This window comes from Psittacula echo (genome assembly GCF_963264785.1).
Source record: "Psittacula echo genome assembly, chromosome: 12".
Taxonomy (NCBI): domain Eukaryota; kingdom Metazoa; phylum Chordata; class Aves; order Psittaciformes; family Psittacidae; genus Psittacula; species Psittacula echo.
This window is the reverse complement of record NC_137747.1, coordinates 9,378,264-9,392,905: the sequence shown is the minus strand read 5'-3', so window position 1 is coordinate 9,392,905 and position 14,642 is coordinate 9,378,264. Positions and strand designations below refer to the sequence as shown.

General features: G+C 61.8%; 1 protein-coding gene across 1 annotated transcript; it reads left to right on the top strand.

Moving 5' to 3' along the window:
- Window positions 1-9,466: 9,466 nt before the first annotated feature.
- On the top strand, window positions 9,467-10,306 carry SOX12 (SRY-box transcription factor 12; the record flags this gene model as incomplete). Its single annotated transcript, XM_080627845.1, has 1 exon — window positions 9,467-10,306. One exon carries the CDS (start codon window positions 9,467-9,469, stop codon window positions 10,304-10,306), a length of 840 nt encoding a protein of 279 aa, XP_080483971.1.
- Between the last annotated feature and the right edge of the window lie 4,336 nt (window positions 10,307-14,642).

The following is a 14,642-nucleotide window of genomic DNA, read 5'->3' as shown; positions in this document are numbered from 1 at the left end:
CGCTCGCCTCGGCCGGTCCCTCCCTCCCCGGTCACAGCCCTGGCCGCAGCGGCCTCGGTCCCCTGCCCGGTCCCTGCGGTCCCCGCGGGGCTCCCGATGCCGCAGAACGGTTGGATCCCCCGGGGCGCGTTCCCTCGATCCCGGGGAGCAGCTTTCGAACCAAACCAGTCTGCGGGTCTATAGAGCCAGCGGGAGAAGGCAGAGCCGGAGGCTGGCTTGGCAAGGGCAAGAAGCAGAGCTGGTTTGATGTGAGCCCAGGGGCTGTCCCGGACCAGGGGCAGTCCCAGGACACCCCTTACAGGCAGAGCATAGCAATGGGGAGGCACCTTTGGCTTTGACCCCTCCCCAGTAACTCAGCTCCCAGGGCTCATCCCATGCACCTTCCAAGGGACCACAGCCATGAGCACAGCACAGGAATGATGGCAACACCTTTACTGCACCCTGAACCCACAGCAGAGAGTGCCCGAGGCAGCCGAGCAGGGCTGGGGTGCAGCACTGGTGGCAATGGAGGTGCTGAGCAGCTCAGCACCGAATCAGGGCCTGGGTGCACTGAGCACTGGGTGAGGGACCTGCGAGTGGAGCCTGGTGACAGCAGAGGAGTCTTCTCGGTGGGGATGCTGAGGACCACCTCTGTGTCTGACATGCACTTGGGGGACAGGAGGGACAAAGAGTGGGAATAAGCCATGATTGGTGTGATGAGGAGGAGGAGAAGCTCCTGGATAGCCCAGGCAGGAGAGGGTGATGGATTTGGGCTCAGAGACATCCTGCTCCAGGTGAAGGGAAGCCTGCCTCGCATTTGCTGTTCTGCCTTCCCAGTGTCTCCAGTGTCCATGACTGGTTTTCAACGGGGATGGCTCAGGTGCTTGTTCTGGGACACAGAACAAAGGAAGCAGGGAGGAGCAGGGAGAAAACCATTTTAAAGCCCGATGATGGTTGTTGTGCCCAGCCTGACCTCCGCTTCCCAGCACCACTTTGCTTTCCAGCACACTCATTGTGGTCTGCCCCAGGTACTGACTCCTCTGCCTGGGAAGGAAACCAGCACCAAGCCCAAGCCCTGCTCTATGTACTGGTCTTGCAGCCATACTTGCAACGAAGCCCTTTGCAGGGCAGGCTGTGAGCTTGCTGCTTCCCAGAGAAGCAGAGCCAGGCCTAACCCCAGGGCTCCGAGAGGAAGAAGGAATGAAGCAAGCCTCTCTCAGTGTCAATGCCAACAGACAAACAGCAGCAAAGAGCCATTGGGAGAAACAGGTACATCTGCTTTCTCGCAGAGACAGGCCATGTGCAGGGAGCTGGGCTGGTTCCGAGCTGTGCTCATCCATCTCCGTCCCATCCAGGGCAAACCGTGCATCCAGAGGGTCCCAGTGCAGGGCTGGAGGCTGCTGCTGAAATCCACCCATGGCCTTAGGAGCAAGAGGATTGTAACAAGGGGAAGCTGAAATACAGCTGGGGAAGGAGATGCAGGGACCCGGGGAGGGCAGGAAGGGCCCCATGCTCCTGAACATCCAAATGCTCCCAGACCAAGGGCAGCTTCCATCTGATTTTCCTCTTTAGAGAAGCAAATCCTGTGTCTGGACCCAAAGGGTTAACGGGAGCTGGGGGAGCCGTGTGAGAAGCTGCCGGGAGGTCAGTGGGAAAGGGCTGAGGGCTGCAGAGGGCGCTGGCACCGGCTCCGGCTGTCAGGGCGGGTAAGCACCGAATGCCTGACTTGTGATGTTACAGAAACTTTCCACTTGGGCCTTCCTGCTATTTTTAACCTATTTTTAACTCTTGTCCCAGCCACCCCCACCCCCACCCCCAGCTGTGCAGGAGAAGAAATTCCTTTTTTTATGTCATTTTTCGTTTAAATCAGAAATCTCCCAAGTTGTGCTGCTCCATTGCCTCCCCCTGCGCTCTCCTGACATGTTCCAGCCTTCGCTCCTGCTGTGACTTGTGTGCCCACAGCCATACCTGGCCTCCAGCTAAAACCTGCCCCTCCTGCATCACTCCCACTTCGCTGCTCATCCCAAGGGCTGGTATTTTCACCCCAAAATAAGCCCCACGTGTGTGCAGGGAGCCGAGGGGCCTGTACCTGCAGCAGCAGCACAGGCTGGACAGGAGTGACTGTTAACAGGCGCCTCTGTGCCAGGAACAGTTTGTATGGCAGCTGCTGTAAATAACCCACATGTGCACATTGTCCTGCTCACGGCTTCTGCTCGGGGGCTGTGGCACCCTCCAGATTTAAACACATTTGTCCCCTGGTCAGCAGACAGCAACAGAGAGAGCCAAGGCCCCTCGGCAGGTCCACAGCACTTGGGATTTCTCTGACCCATCCTGGGGACAAGGGGCAGTGCTGTCCCTCAGCCTGACAAGGGTAGGGTGGAAAGCAGCGTGTCACAGCAGGCTGCTGGCCTGCCTGGCTCTGTCCCCAGGGAGGAGAGCCCGGTGTTCCCGTGACTGAGCTGGCAGGGCTGCTGATGGTTCCCATCAACACTACATGAGGATTCTCCTTATGTGTTGGTATTCTTACATCCAGGACCAGCACACACTGGGAGTGGGGATTACTCCCAGCACCCTCTCAGGAATTATTAGCTATCAGAGAAGTGGGGCAGATCTGCTTGGGCACGGAAGCTCCTTGTGAGCCTTCCCCTTCCCTCAGTGAGAGGAAACAACAGAATGGGAATCAGTGTGGGCACAGGGGCCTGGAGAAACTCCCTTGCTCCTCACTCTCCCCGCCTGCAGCCACTGGTATCTCCCCTTGCAGGCTGCACAAAGGGAAGCCCAGAAGAGAAATGTGATGTGCCCAAGGATCAGTATTGGCTGTGTCTGGTTCCTGGCTGCTCTTAGGGAAGACCACAAGACTCTGCAGCCGTCTGCCCAAGGAGAACCCAGTGTAAGTGTGGGTTTGTACCCAGGCTGGGTGTGGGTTTAACAGTGCTGCCTGTGGGAACAGTGGGGTTAGGTTATCAGCACCCAGGGTCGGAGACTCTGCAGCCCAAGCCACAGAAGAGGGCTCTGACACCCATAACCAGCCTTACTTGGGTCTGTGGAGAAGAACGTCAGCAAAGATCAGCTCTCTTGGGTCTCTTGCATTCTGGCGGAGGGTCTGGATGCTTCTCTTTAGCTCCTCGATCTCTTCCTCTAGGTCCTGAATAACCTAAGGAAGGACATTTCTAAGAGCTCTTTACTTTGCAATAGGAGCAGGAATTAAGTTTTGGAGATTGTGCAAACAGCAGAGCTGGAAACCATCCCTCACGCAATAACCCCCCAACAGCTGCCTGAAATACTTGCTCGTCCTTGGGATGTCCTAATGGGCCATTGGCTCCCGGGCACATGGAGGACAACAGACCCCAGTGGGGCAGAGGAAACCCTCATGAAGAGCAAACCCTGGGGGTGTCAGCTCTGCTGCTCCACGCTGGCTCTTCCCCAGCTCACCCACCTCCCTTTACCTCTCTATATCATGCCACAAAACATTGTTGCTTATCATCATATGCCTCAGGCCTTCCTGGTTCAATGTCATCTCCTGGGTGGGTGAAGAGAAGCAAAGCAGCTCAAGAAACTCCCCAGTAACCACCAGTATCAAACCCCACTGGGTGGCAATGCTGTGCCAGATGTGCCACTCCTTGAGAGAGTGAGGTTTGGGTTCCAGCTCTACAAGCAGCCTGTCACTGAGGTCACCTTCTGCTGACCATGGAACAGGGCTGAGGAACTCAAGAGATCCAGTTCAGTGTCCCAGGGAAAGCTCATTAATATTGCTTGGGTAACTCCTTATCACCTGTGCTTACAAATTCACCCACCAAAGGGCACAGAGGTCCTGTGCTGTAAATGGAGTCAGGAATTAACACTTCTTAGTGCTCTCAAGCTGCTAACCCAGGAAAAGGGCTAAGCACAGCCTGTGAGCAGGGACTGGGCAAGAGGACCCGGGGAAGAACCGCAGCAGTCCCTGCCCTGCAGTGCTGCACAGAGTTGCCTTTCCTGTGAATTCATTACAGATGTGTGTGTGCTGTCACAGCAGTGTCACAGCTCATCAGCAGAGCAGCCACCTGAACACTGTGGTAACCCAGGGAGTGTACAGGCAGGTGAGTGCTGGGTCACAGTGCACCCACCTCCAAGTGGAAAACTCTCAGGAGCAAGTCTGAGAGTATTTCAACCAGTCAGACTAGAGCAGTGACTTGGAAATGCTTCACGTGTACCCCCCAGCTTGGCAAACAGCTCTGGAATGGCACCAGGAGGGGAGCAGCGATGCTGTGTTACTCTCTGGGTGCTAATGGGCAACGTGTGGCAGCCTCTGCCTTGTTTCCCAGGTCCCAGGAACTGGTCCCTGTGCTGGGATGTCACATGAACTCCCCAAACCTCCACGGTTTTCTGGAACACGGCCTCTTGTTCCGCCTGTGCCTTCTTTTCCAGTTTCTCCAGGATGTGCTTCCCCATTTCTTCTGCCTTCTCTATCTCCTCCTGAGCAGGCAGCAGTGCACAGACACAAGAGGAGCTTTAGGCAAGGCAATCACTGCATTCCTCTCCTGCCCTCTCCTTGCTCCCCAGCACTGCTGCAGGGAAGGGGAGGTCTCAGCACCTTCTGCTGCCGTTTCAGTTTCCGGATGCTGTGCTGCAGAAGGATTATCTTGACAGCTTGTTCCGGATAGTGCTCATCGGTGCAGGGCCGCACAACCCTGAGCTCCTCCTGGAGAGCCTGCACCTTTGCTGTGACGTCCTCCAGCTGCTGCTGGAGCTCTGGTTGGGATGAGAATAGAAATCCTCCACTAAGGGCTGCAGAGCTTCACCTCTGAGCTGTGGAGCCCTGAGCCCTTCTCTCTGCAGGGATTACACCCCCTGAGGGAAGCAGGAACGGCCACCCCTGGCCAGACCACCTGGAGCAGGTCCTGCCCCAAGGGGATGGTGCAAAGAACTGCCAAGGAGGTGACTGCTCCTGCTCCCTCCCTCCGGACCCGCTGCCCGGAAGATCCTCTCCACAGGGAACTGGGATCCGTGTTCAGAAATGGAATTGTTTGACATTTATAAGATCAACACAGTGTCTTTAACCTCAGGAGATGGAAAGCCAAGGTAACATGGTTGTACAGACCACATTTCACAGGAATGTCAGCAACTCATGGTCCAGATTCTTTCCCATTGTTTTTTCCATTTCCTGCAGCTCTGCCTTTGCTGTTTCCAGGTGGTTCTGATTGAAGGTCTGCACCATCACCTTCATCCTCTGTGCAGGGAGAAACCCAGGCCCTGCTCATTCCACAGAGCTCTGAAACCTACCCCTTCACGATCCTTGACCTTCCCCTCAGCAGCACACAGGAGCCCGTTGCTGGAGCTGGGGCCACGGCCAGCTGGAGCTGGGCACATTATGGATGGATGGATTTGGGCTGTTAAAGGGGGGACTGCTGTTGCTTGGGCCAGTTACAGTCAGATGCTCTCATGGCTTTAAAATACAGGCACAAAACAAGAGCACTTCACAGGATCTCTGGGCATCAGAGAGCTCTCCCCGGCACTGGGGATGCTGCATTGCAGGGAAGGGCAGTGCTGACCCTACGGCAGCACTGAGGAGGAATTCTGCTTTGGATTGGGCCTTTGGATCAACCCTAAAGCCTCACCTGGAACGCCTTGTACTGCTGCAGCAGGTGCCTGGCTTGCCTGGCTGTGCTGTCATCAGTGTCCTGGATCTCCTTCACCAGCTGGCAGTTTGCCTCTGCACTGCTTCAGCTTCTCAATGGCATCTTTCTTCAGATTGGTCGCATCCTGCAGGAATTTGTGGATTAAAGTGTTGTGGATTCCACCAGCCCCACCTGCCCCAAGCTTTCTCAGCATCCTCTGCCTGCCTGGGGTGTTCCTGTCCCATGGTAAGAGCAGCCTCACTGGTGAGGCACTCTGACTGTCCCCCCCCGCCCCGCTCCCACATTCCTTACTGCAGGATCACAGCCTCCTTACCTTTATTATAACCATCTCTAGTAGAACTGTTATTATAACCATCTTTAAGGTCCCTTCCAACCCCAACCAGTCTATGATTCTATGATCTTCCACCTACTAAAGGCTGTGGTCATGTCCTCAACCTTCTCTTTGCTAGACCAAGACCATCTGATATCAACAGCCCTTTTCTAGCAGGTCACATTTCCTACATCTCATCCCTTCCACTGCTTCAGGCTGGGCTCTCTCTTGGTACCTCTTAATTGTTCTTGATAGACATTATCAGGGTTGGATGTCAGCAGCACCAAGCAGAGCAGTGTAACCACCTCCAGTGGATTGAGAAAGAAGCATCCCCCAGTTTGCAGGGGTGAGTGGGCTGCAGAGGCTCCTGGGGGCAGCCCCTGGCTCTGCTGCCTCAGATGTGGGGCACGTACCATGGTGATTCGGATCTCTTTCAAGGTTTTTGTTAGTTCAGCCTTCCTGAGGGCTAATTCCTTTGGAGATTTCCCTTGGGATGATGATGGCTCTGAAAGCAAAAGCGGTTTTTTACTCAGTGTAAATGCAACTGTGAAACAGAAAGAAACCCAGGCCTGGGCTTATTTCACAGCCCAGTTTCAACCTTGCATCTACTCTGTCATGTATGTGGCTAAGGGAAATATAAAGAGCTGAACTCAAACCTTCTGTAGCCCCAGGAAAAGCCACTGGCAGTGACAGCCCAGGAGCTGAGCCTGCAAAGCTCTCCCCGGCCTTTTCCACTCCTCCCTCTTTGCTCCCAGCATTTCCCTTTGGGTAATTTTCTTTCTGTGGCTTTTGCTGAACGTCTCTCAGCAGAAAGCACTGGGTAAATGCTGAAGTGGCTCCATGCAGGGGCAGCAGGGCAGGGTGCAAGGGAATCTCTCCCAACCTGGCTTGTTCTTCTTCTTAGCAGTGAATGGTGGCAAAGTCAACCCTTGGCCTGGAGATTTCCTCTCCTCTGCTGCTGCCTTCTGCTCTTTGCTGCAATCCTAAATGCAGCCCGACAGTAGCACAGGAAAGACAATGAGTCAGAGGAGGTTTGTGAGCAGAGACCTCTCAGAGCTGATCCACAACGACACCCACTGCTCCTTTGGGGCTTCCAGGTACCCCTTTACCAGCCTGGAGCAGCAAACCCCAGGCCTGTTTGGGGTGCAGCGCTCACAGCCACAGTGCTGTACGTGTGTGGCGAATGGTGTAAACCTAGGACGTGTCATGGGCCTCAGGGAGCAGGAGGCTCGCTGTTCTCCTGACCTCTTCCATGATGCTCGGGGCTGGGCTCTGTGCATCCACCTCCATGCAGGCTCTGCAAGGAAAAAGCACCATGCCCTGAGGAGGCCGAGCCCCCCAGTTCTGTCTGTGCCCATGGAGAAGCCTCAGGGTGTCCGTAGAGCAGAGAGGCAGCAGCACCCCTGGGTTAGGGCACGTTTATTAGTGAACCCCATCTTCACTGCCACCCCTGCCCTATGGGGAGTTCCCGTCCACACCCTACACCCCATGGGGCGTCCTCCTGCCTGTGCCCTATAGGGGAAGATAAACAGAGCCCCCGGTCCGCTCCTTTGTCCCATTGGGACCCCCATAACCGCCGGGGAACCCCCTTCGGGACGGCCCCCAGGGATCCCCCGTACCCCACAGGCCCCCGGACATGCTCCTGCTCCCCGGGCACCCCCGGGGCTTCCCCGTACCCCGCGTACCGGTGTCCCGGCCCCGGTCTCCATGGCGACAGCGGGCGGGTGCAGACACCGGGCGGGGCGAGCGCTCCCGGGAAGGGGCGCCCCCTGCCGGCCCCGCCCCGGCACCACAGGGAGGGAGCGCGGGAGCCACAGGGCCGGGATCTGAGTGCCCGAGCTCGCCCGGAGCGGAGCCCCGTGGGTCCCGAGGAACGGCAAAGCGGGCGCACGGTGCCAGGGTCACACGGGAGCCACGTGCCCAGTGCCGGCCATAGCCTCCGGGCACGGTCTCCGGGCGCACGGGGAGGGAATGGCTCAGGGAGGCACCTCCCGCAGGCCCCGCGCAATGGGGAAGATGCGGGGAAGGGCTGTGTGGTGTTCCCGGGGTACCGGGGGGACGCAGAGCCGGGCCCGAAGGACTGTAGGCCCCGGTACCCGGTGCGGGCCGGGGCCCCGGGGCCCTGTTACCACAGCAACTGCCGGCGGGGCGCAGCCAATGGGCGCACGCCCTGCGGCGGGCTCGCGCGCCGCGGCAGCCGCCAATGGGCGCGGCCCCTGGAGGGCAGCCCGCGGTCTCCGGGGCAACACGGGCCGCCGCCGCCGCGCCATTGGTGCCGCCCGAGGGGGGCGTGGCCTGACCGGGAGGGGCGGGGCCTGGCGGGGCCGCGCCGCAGGGGACGAGGTCCCACTCGTGGCACCGGCAGCGCATCCTCATCCCTCCGGTCTCGGTCCCGGTCCCGGTCCCGCCGTCCCGGGGAGGTGCCCGTGAAGGCAGCGGCCTTCCCATACCATGAGCCCCTATGGGAATGACCCCTGCCGGGGGTACCGGGGTTGAACCCGGTGGACCGGCAGCGACGGCGTCTAAAGCGGAGACCCGGGGCATGCTCAGAGTACACGGGGCGGGATGCAGCTCCCGGGACGTGTGGGGGCAGCGGGGATACACACACGCGGGTGTGGGAGGCACCAGGGGAGCAGCGGGTATTGGCAGTAGCTGGAGCAAACCCGGGAGGGTACCGGAGGGCACAGGGAGGTACCGGAGGGCACAGGGAGGTACCGGGGTGCCCAGGCCTGGGGAGCGGGATGCTTGTGTGATGGTAGCAGGGATGCTGCTCCAGGAGGGGCACCGGGCGTTGCCGAGGTGCGTTACCGACAGTATCGGGGGGCACCGGGGCGTGCCGCCCTGCCATTCTCTCCAGCAACCCCGCTCCAGAGGGCGCCCATTGGCGGGGCTGGATTTTCCCCGCCGCCCCGCGGCCAATGGGCCGGGGGGAGGCGGTGCCTCCCATTGACAGAACCGGCGCGGCGGTGTTTACCGGGGGCGGAGCGGCGCCGGCTATAAGAGCGGCACCGGGGGGCGTGTGGCTCCCGGGCTGCCCGCACCGCCCCCGAGCACCCCCTGGCTCGGACCCGGTGCAGCGTCCCCGATGGGAGCATCCACCGACTTCACCGGGGAAGCATCACCAGGGCGGGGCGGAACATCCCGGAGCATCCTCGAACCGGTGCAGAGCATCCCTGGGGCGGCGAGGAGCATCCTTTGACCGGTAGAACATCCTTGGGCTGGTATAGAACATCCCTGAGCATCCCCGGACCGGTACAAAGCATCCCGGAGCATCCCGGGACCGCACCGCTGCCGAGCATCCCTAAGCCGAAGACCGCCGGCCCGGCCCGGGGCCCTCCCGGAGCATCCCAGCAGCCGCCGCCCCGGCGGAGCCGCCTCCGCCGTGAGCCCCCGGGCCCCGGTGCGGCCCCCGGCGCCCCGCCCTGCCGCCGCCGCCCGCTCCGCACAATGGGGGCGGCGCGGCGCGGCGCGTAGCGGCGGGCGGGGAGGCGGCGGCGGCGGGCGAGGAGGAAGAGGAGGAGGAGGAGGAGAAGGCGGCAGCGGGGGGGTCCCGGGGCCCGGCATGGTGCAGCAGCGCGGGGCGCGGGGCCGGGGCGCGGAGGCTCGGCGGGAGCCCTGTGCCCCGCTGCCCTCCCGCGATGCCGAACCGGCGTGGTGCAAGACCCCGAGCGGGCACATCAAGCGTCCGATGAACGCCTTCATGGTGTGGTCCCAGCACGAGCGCCGCAAGATCATGGACCAGTGGCCCGACATGCACAACGCCGAGATCTCCAAGCGCCTCGGCCGGCGCTGGCAGCTCCTGCACGACTCCGAGAAGATCCCCTTTGTGAAGGAGGCCGAGCGCCTGCGCCTCAAGCACATGGCCGATTACCCCGACTACAAGTACCGCCCGCGGAAAAAGGGCAAAGTGGGCACCGGCGCGTCCCGTCCGCGGCTCCCGATGAAGATCAAGCCCTCGGTGCTGGGCCGCGTCTCCGCCGGCCGCAGGCAGCCCAGCAAGCCCCCAGTGGAGCCACAGGAGCCCGCACCGGAGCTGTCCCCCGAGGACAGCCCCGCGGCGCCCGGCGCCCAGGAGCACCCCGCGCCCCCCAGCCCCGAGCCGGGGAGCTCCCCGCAGAGCGGGTCCCCCTCTCCCATGTCCGCCGCGTCCCCTCCCTCCTCCTTCAGCTCCTCTGATGAGGAGCCGGAGGAGGAGGCGCTGGGGGTCGTGCCGGGGCGGGCTCCCCCCGGTGCCACCGGCACTGCCCTGGACTGGTCCGTCCTGGACAAGGACCACGACCTCTTCCCGCGGGGAGGCTCCTCGCACTTCGAGTTCCCGGACTATTGCACGCCCGAGGTGACGGAGATGATAGCGGGGGACTGGCTCATGTCCAGCATCTCGGACTTGGTCTTTACCTACTGAGTCCCGCGCTCTGCAGGTAACACCCCCGTTTCTTGTTTTCCTCCCCCCACAGTCAGGTCATATCGATAAAATAAGAACCGAAACCAGCTGTTTACATGCAGGAATCAGGGATTTTGCCTTGAAGGCGCTGGAAGGCAGAGCTCCCGCTCACCCACTCCCGGCACACACCCGCTCCTCGCCTGCCCATCCAGCCCGGACTTGTGGCTGCTCACCTCTCATCGGGGTTTCATTGTCAGGGCCCGGCCCCTTCCCATGGCTGCTCCCATCCCCACCAGCCATTCCCTCCCACTCTCCAGCAGCCGGAGCACCCACACCGGCCCTCGGCGCCCATCCCATCCTCCCCATCCCTTGGGGAATGACCGATTCCTTCTGCTTTTTGACCGCGTTTCAAGCACGGCTTCAATTTCCTCCTCCCTGACGCAGCCCCTGGGGATGGATGGATGGAGGCAGAGCCCCACCGAGCCCTCCTTGCCCGGCCCCCCATTCCCTGGGTGTCCCTGGCTGTGGGGGTTCCATATCCCCCGGGATCGGCGCTTTCCCTGCGCCACACGCTCCCGGCCGCTCGCTTTGGGAAGAGCGAAGTTGGGCGCACGTGACGTGCACGTGGTGCAGGAGGTTGTGTTGTTCCTCTCGCCGGGCAGTTGTGCGGAGGAGGCTGTGCCCGAAGCCGCCCTGAATTCCAGCTACCAGCCCTTCCCAAGGCAGCCAGCCCCCATTCTGGCCTCGGAGCTGATGCCCATCCACTGCTCTGGCTTGCTTTGGCCGGTGGAGTGGGTCCCACTGTGCTCGGCTGCAGTGAGCGATGGTGCCAACGTGGCAGAGGGAATGCTGCTGGAATTCTGCCTTAAGCAACCACCCGAACAGGGCCCAGAGCAGCAGCAGCCGATGCCAGTGCCGTGGGTGATGCTCCAGCATGGGGCTTCCTCTACATGGCACCACGAGAGCGCAAAGACATCCCCGGCAGAGCGCTGCTCCCGGCAGGAACGGCTCCTCCGGCCAGGTTTGTCTTTGCTTTTCCTAATGGCTCCTTCCTGCACTGAGCCGCCTCCTCCTGCTGCCGGGAGCACGTGGCTGTGGCTGCAGCACCGGCTCAGCCTCTGCGGCTGTGGGTTAGGGCTGTGCTCTGTGTGTGGGGCTGCTGAGGACCCCGGACACCACAAGTGCCAGCCCTGGGGACATGGCCATGGCCAGCAGTGCCCGGAGGAGCTGCATTGGGCTCAACGGGGACCTCTGCTAGAAGCAGCCTCTGAGGTCCCTCCTTGCCTTGAGTCTCCAGGGATGCAGGAGCCCTCTGACCCTTACCAGGGTCTCTGCATCCCTGTTTAGAGGCTGCAGCTCCTCCAGTCACAGGCTGCCCACTGCTATGGGGCTGCCATAACCATGGAAAGTGCATCACCCCTGCTCCAGGGTCCTGGCACCCCGCAGTGCAGCTCAGAGCAGGGACCTGCCCTGATGCCCTGGCACAGGTCCCTTCACAGGGATGCTCCATGTCCCCCATCCTGGGCAGTCTTGGGGTCCCCACAGTCCCCCCAGCATGGTAGATGTGTCGGTGTGTAGCGGTAGCTCTGTGTGTGTCAGCATTGCGTTAGCGCCGTGTCCCCGTAGCCCCGGTGCGGCACCAGCCTGCAGTGCCAGGCGGGTGTCATGCATCACACACGTGTTCCCCGTATAGAGCGTGTCCCCATCCCTGCTCCCCATCCCGGGCCATTCCCCACTGAACCCAGGTCCCCTCACATGGAAAAGCCAAATCAGCGCTGGGCCAGCTGTGATGCCACAGCCGGGGGGGCTCTGCCTTCCCACCCCCTGGGCAGCCCCACACCAGGAGCACCCTGAGCCCCATCCCTGCATGAGCCGGGTTTGGGTGCCCCATGGGGGCTCCCTGATGTGCACAGATCTCGACCAGCACCTCGGTGCCTTCTCAGGGCACGCGGCCGCCCCGCGTCGGAGCCTCCCGCCCTCCATCCCCATCCATGGGGAAGCCAAAGCCCCCAAGTACCGGCAGGGCCTGAGGCCATGGTGAGGGTCTCGCATCACTCGTGTGCTTTGCCGGGGCTGCACCTGCCGGTCTTGGGGTCCCTTCGTGCCGAGCATCACCCGTGGGCCGGGCGCTCCCTCCATGGACTATCAGGCGAAACGTTTCCTCAGGAGCAGGTTCTGGGCCAGCACCAGAACCGGAGCCAAGAGCCGGGGCTCCCCCCCCCAGCCCCGGCCACAAGCACAACAGCATCCGCTTCGTCCCCATCCCCTCCTGGTCCTTGCCCCCTCCTCGAGCCTCGCTGGGTGTCTTTGTCAGGGGAGAACCGTCGTGGACAGTGGTGGATTGTCTGTGCCGTGTGGTTGTAGTGCTTAGAGACCCCCCCAGCGTGCGGCCCCCTCCCGCTGCGCCCTCCTCCCCGCTGCCCGGTGCTGCCCGGCACACGCGCCTGCGGCAGCCGCCATCACCAGAGACAAAGCGAATAACGGTAATAATGAACAATAATAAGAATTAATAAGAAGAAGAAACCAAACCTCTCTCAGGAAGGAGCCGCCCCGGCGGCGGCCGAGCGGGCCGGGGGCTCCCGGAGCCGGTGGGGCCCCGGCGCAGCCTCCGCACGGGCGCCAGTGCTCGGGGTCACCTTTGTCGTGTTCGTGGTAGTGAAGGAACCTGTAGCTGTTGTCTTGGAGAAACAGGATTTCAGCCGAGGGCAGCCCCGGCCCGGGGCCGCGCTGCTGCCGGCTCCGGCTCTGCCCAGCTCGGCTCCCGGTTATCCTGGCTGTTGTGACTATGGAATAAAGTGTGTTGGTCTGATCCCCGCGGCTGCGGCTCCTCCTGCGCCACCTCCATGGGGGGGGATGCAGGATTCCCAAGGGAGGATGTGGGTTTCCAGAGGGATGAGGCACTCCCGGTGGCCACCATCCAGCTCCCAGTCCCTGGGCTCCCACCCTGAGCCCCAGCTCCCGTAGGCTCCCCACGGATCATTCCCTGGGGCAGGTTCACTCTCATCAACCGGACGGGCTGGATATCCCCAGGGTGTGTGTGTTTGCATCTCCCTATGTGTGTGTGTAAGCACCTGCTTGGTGTGCAATGCATGTGTGCACCCTTGCATGTGTGTGGATGCACAGCACAAGGGGGTGTGTGCACATGTATGTGCTCTGTGCACGGCTGCACATGCATGTGCTGTGCCTGCTCTGTGCCCCACAGCCCTATGGCCCCCGGGGGGGGGTCTTGGCTCAGCCTAAGGGGGGGTCAGGCGTTAATCCAGCCCTGCAGGAGGGCCCGGGAGGGAGGGGGGGCAACGGGAGCACACACGCTGCTTGCGTCACCGCATCCCCCCAACCCCGCCCGCGGTTGTTACCATGGCAACAGGGGAGCCTGGAACATCCCTGGGTACCACCGCCCTGCACCCGGGTGACGCTGGGGACCCAGGTGGGGGATGGCTGCACAGCCACCCAGGGCCCAGCATCCAGAACCAGTCCCAAAGCCATGGGGACAGCGATGCTCCAGCACCGGCTCACAGCAGCCCCTGGCCATGGCACCAGGCTCCTGCCTGGGGTCACCACCCAGAGCAGGAGGCTGGTGGGTCTGGTCTGACCGTGATCCATCTCTGCTGCCTCCTGCCCTCGCCACAGGCTGGTGCCTTGTGTGGCTCACACAGGCCCATGCACACACCAGCACTGGCCTGGCTTTGAGCCACACAGCGGCTGCAAACAGCATCCCATCAGCTTCACCGGCAGCATCTGCCCGGCACAGCCCCCCCATCCCAAGGACAAGGACAGTGCCAGGGCTGTGCTGAAGCTGGGGGTAACACCATGGGATCCCTCTGGACACAAGGATAGTAGAGAGACCTGGAAAAGAGAAGGATGCTCTAAGGCCTCTGCCCTCCCAGAGGTAAGCAGGGCGCAGGCAGGGGTGTGGGCAGGTGAGCCCATGTGGGGACACTTGGGGGGATGCAGGGTAAGGGCAGCCCGGGCAGGAGGCACGAGCACCAGGGATGCACTGGGGTGGGTGGTCCCCATGGTGCCAAGCCCCACCCCACCAAACGCTGGCAGCACCAGGCTGGGCCCCCCCTGGACCCCCGCATCCAAGAACCACCCTGATGGTCCATGGAGGCAGTGTCAAACGTCCCCAGCTCTAGGAACAGCCGGGGCATGAGCAGCGCATCCCCCCTGCAAGGCCTCCCCAGTGCAGGGCTTTGTTCAGCGCCGCGGCGGTACCGAAAGGGTCCTGGTCCCCCCTCACCCTGCTCGGGGCTGGCACTTCCCCACGCGGGGCAGGCACAGCAGCGGACGTGGTGGCCGTGTCCCCGCACGGCAGCGGCCCCTCGGCCCCCCCCACTGCTCCTCCTTCCCCATGGCC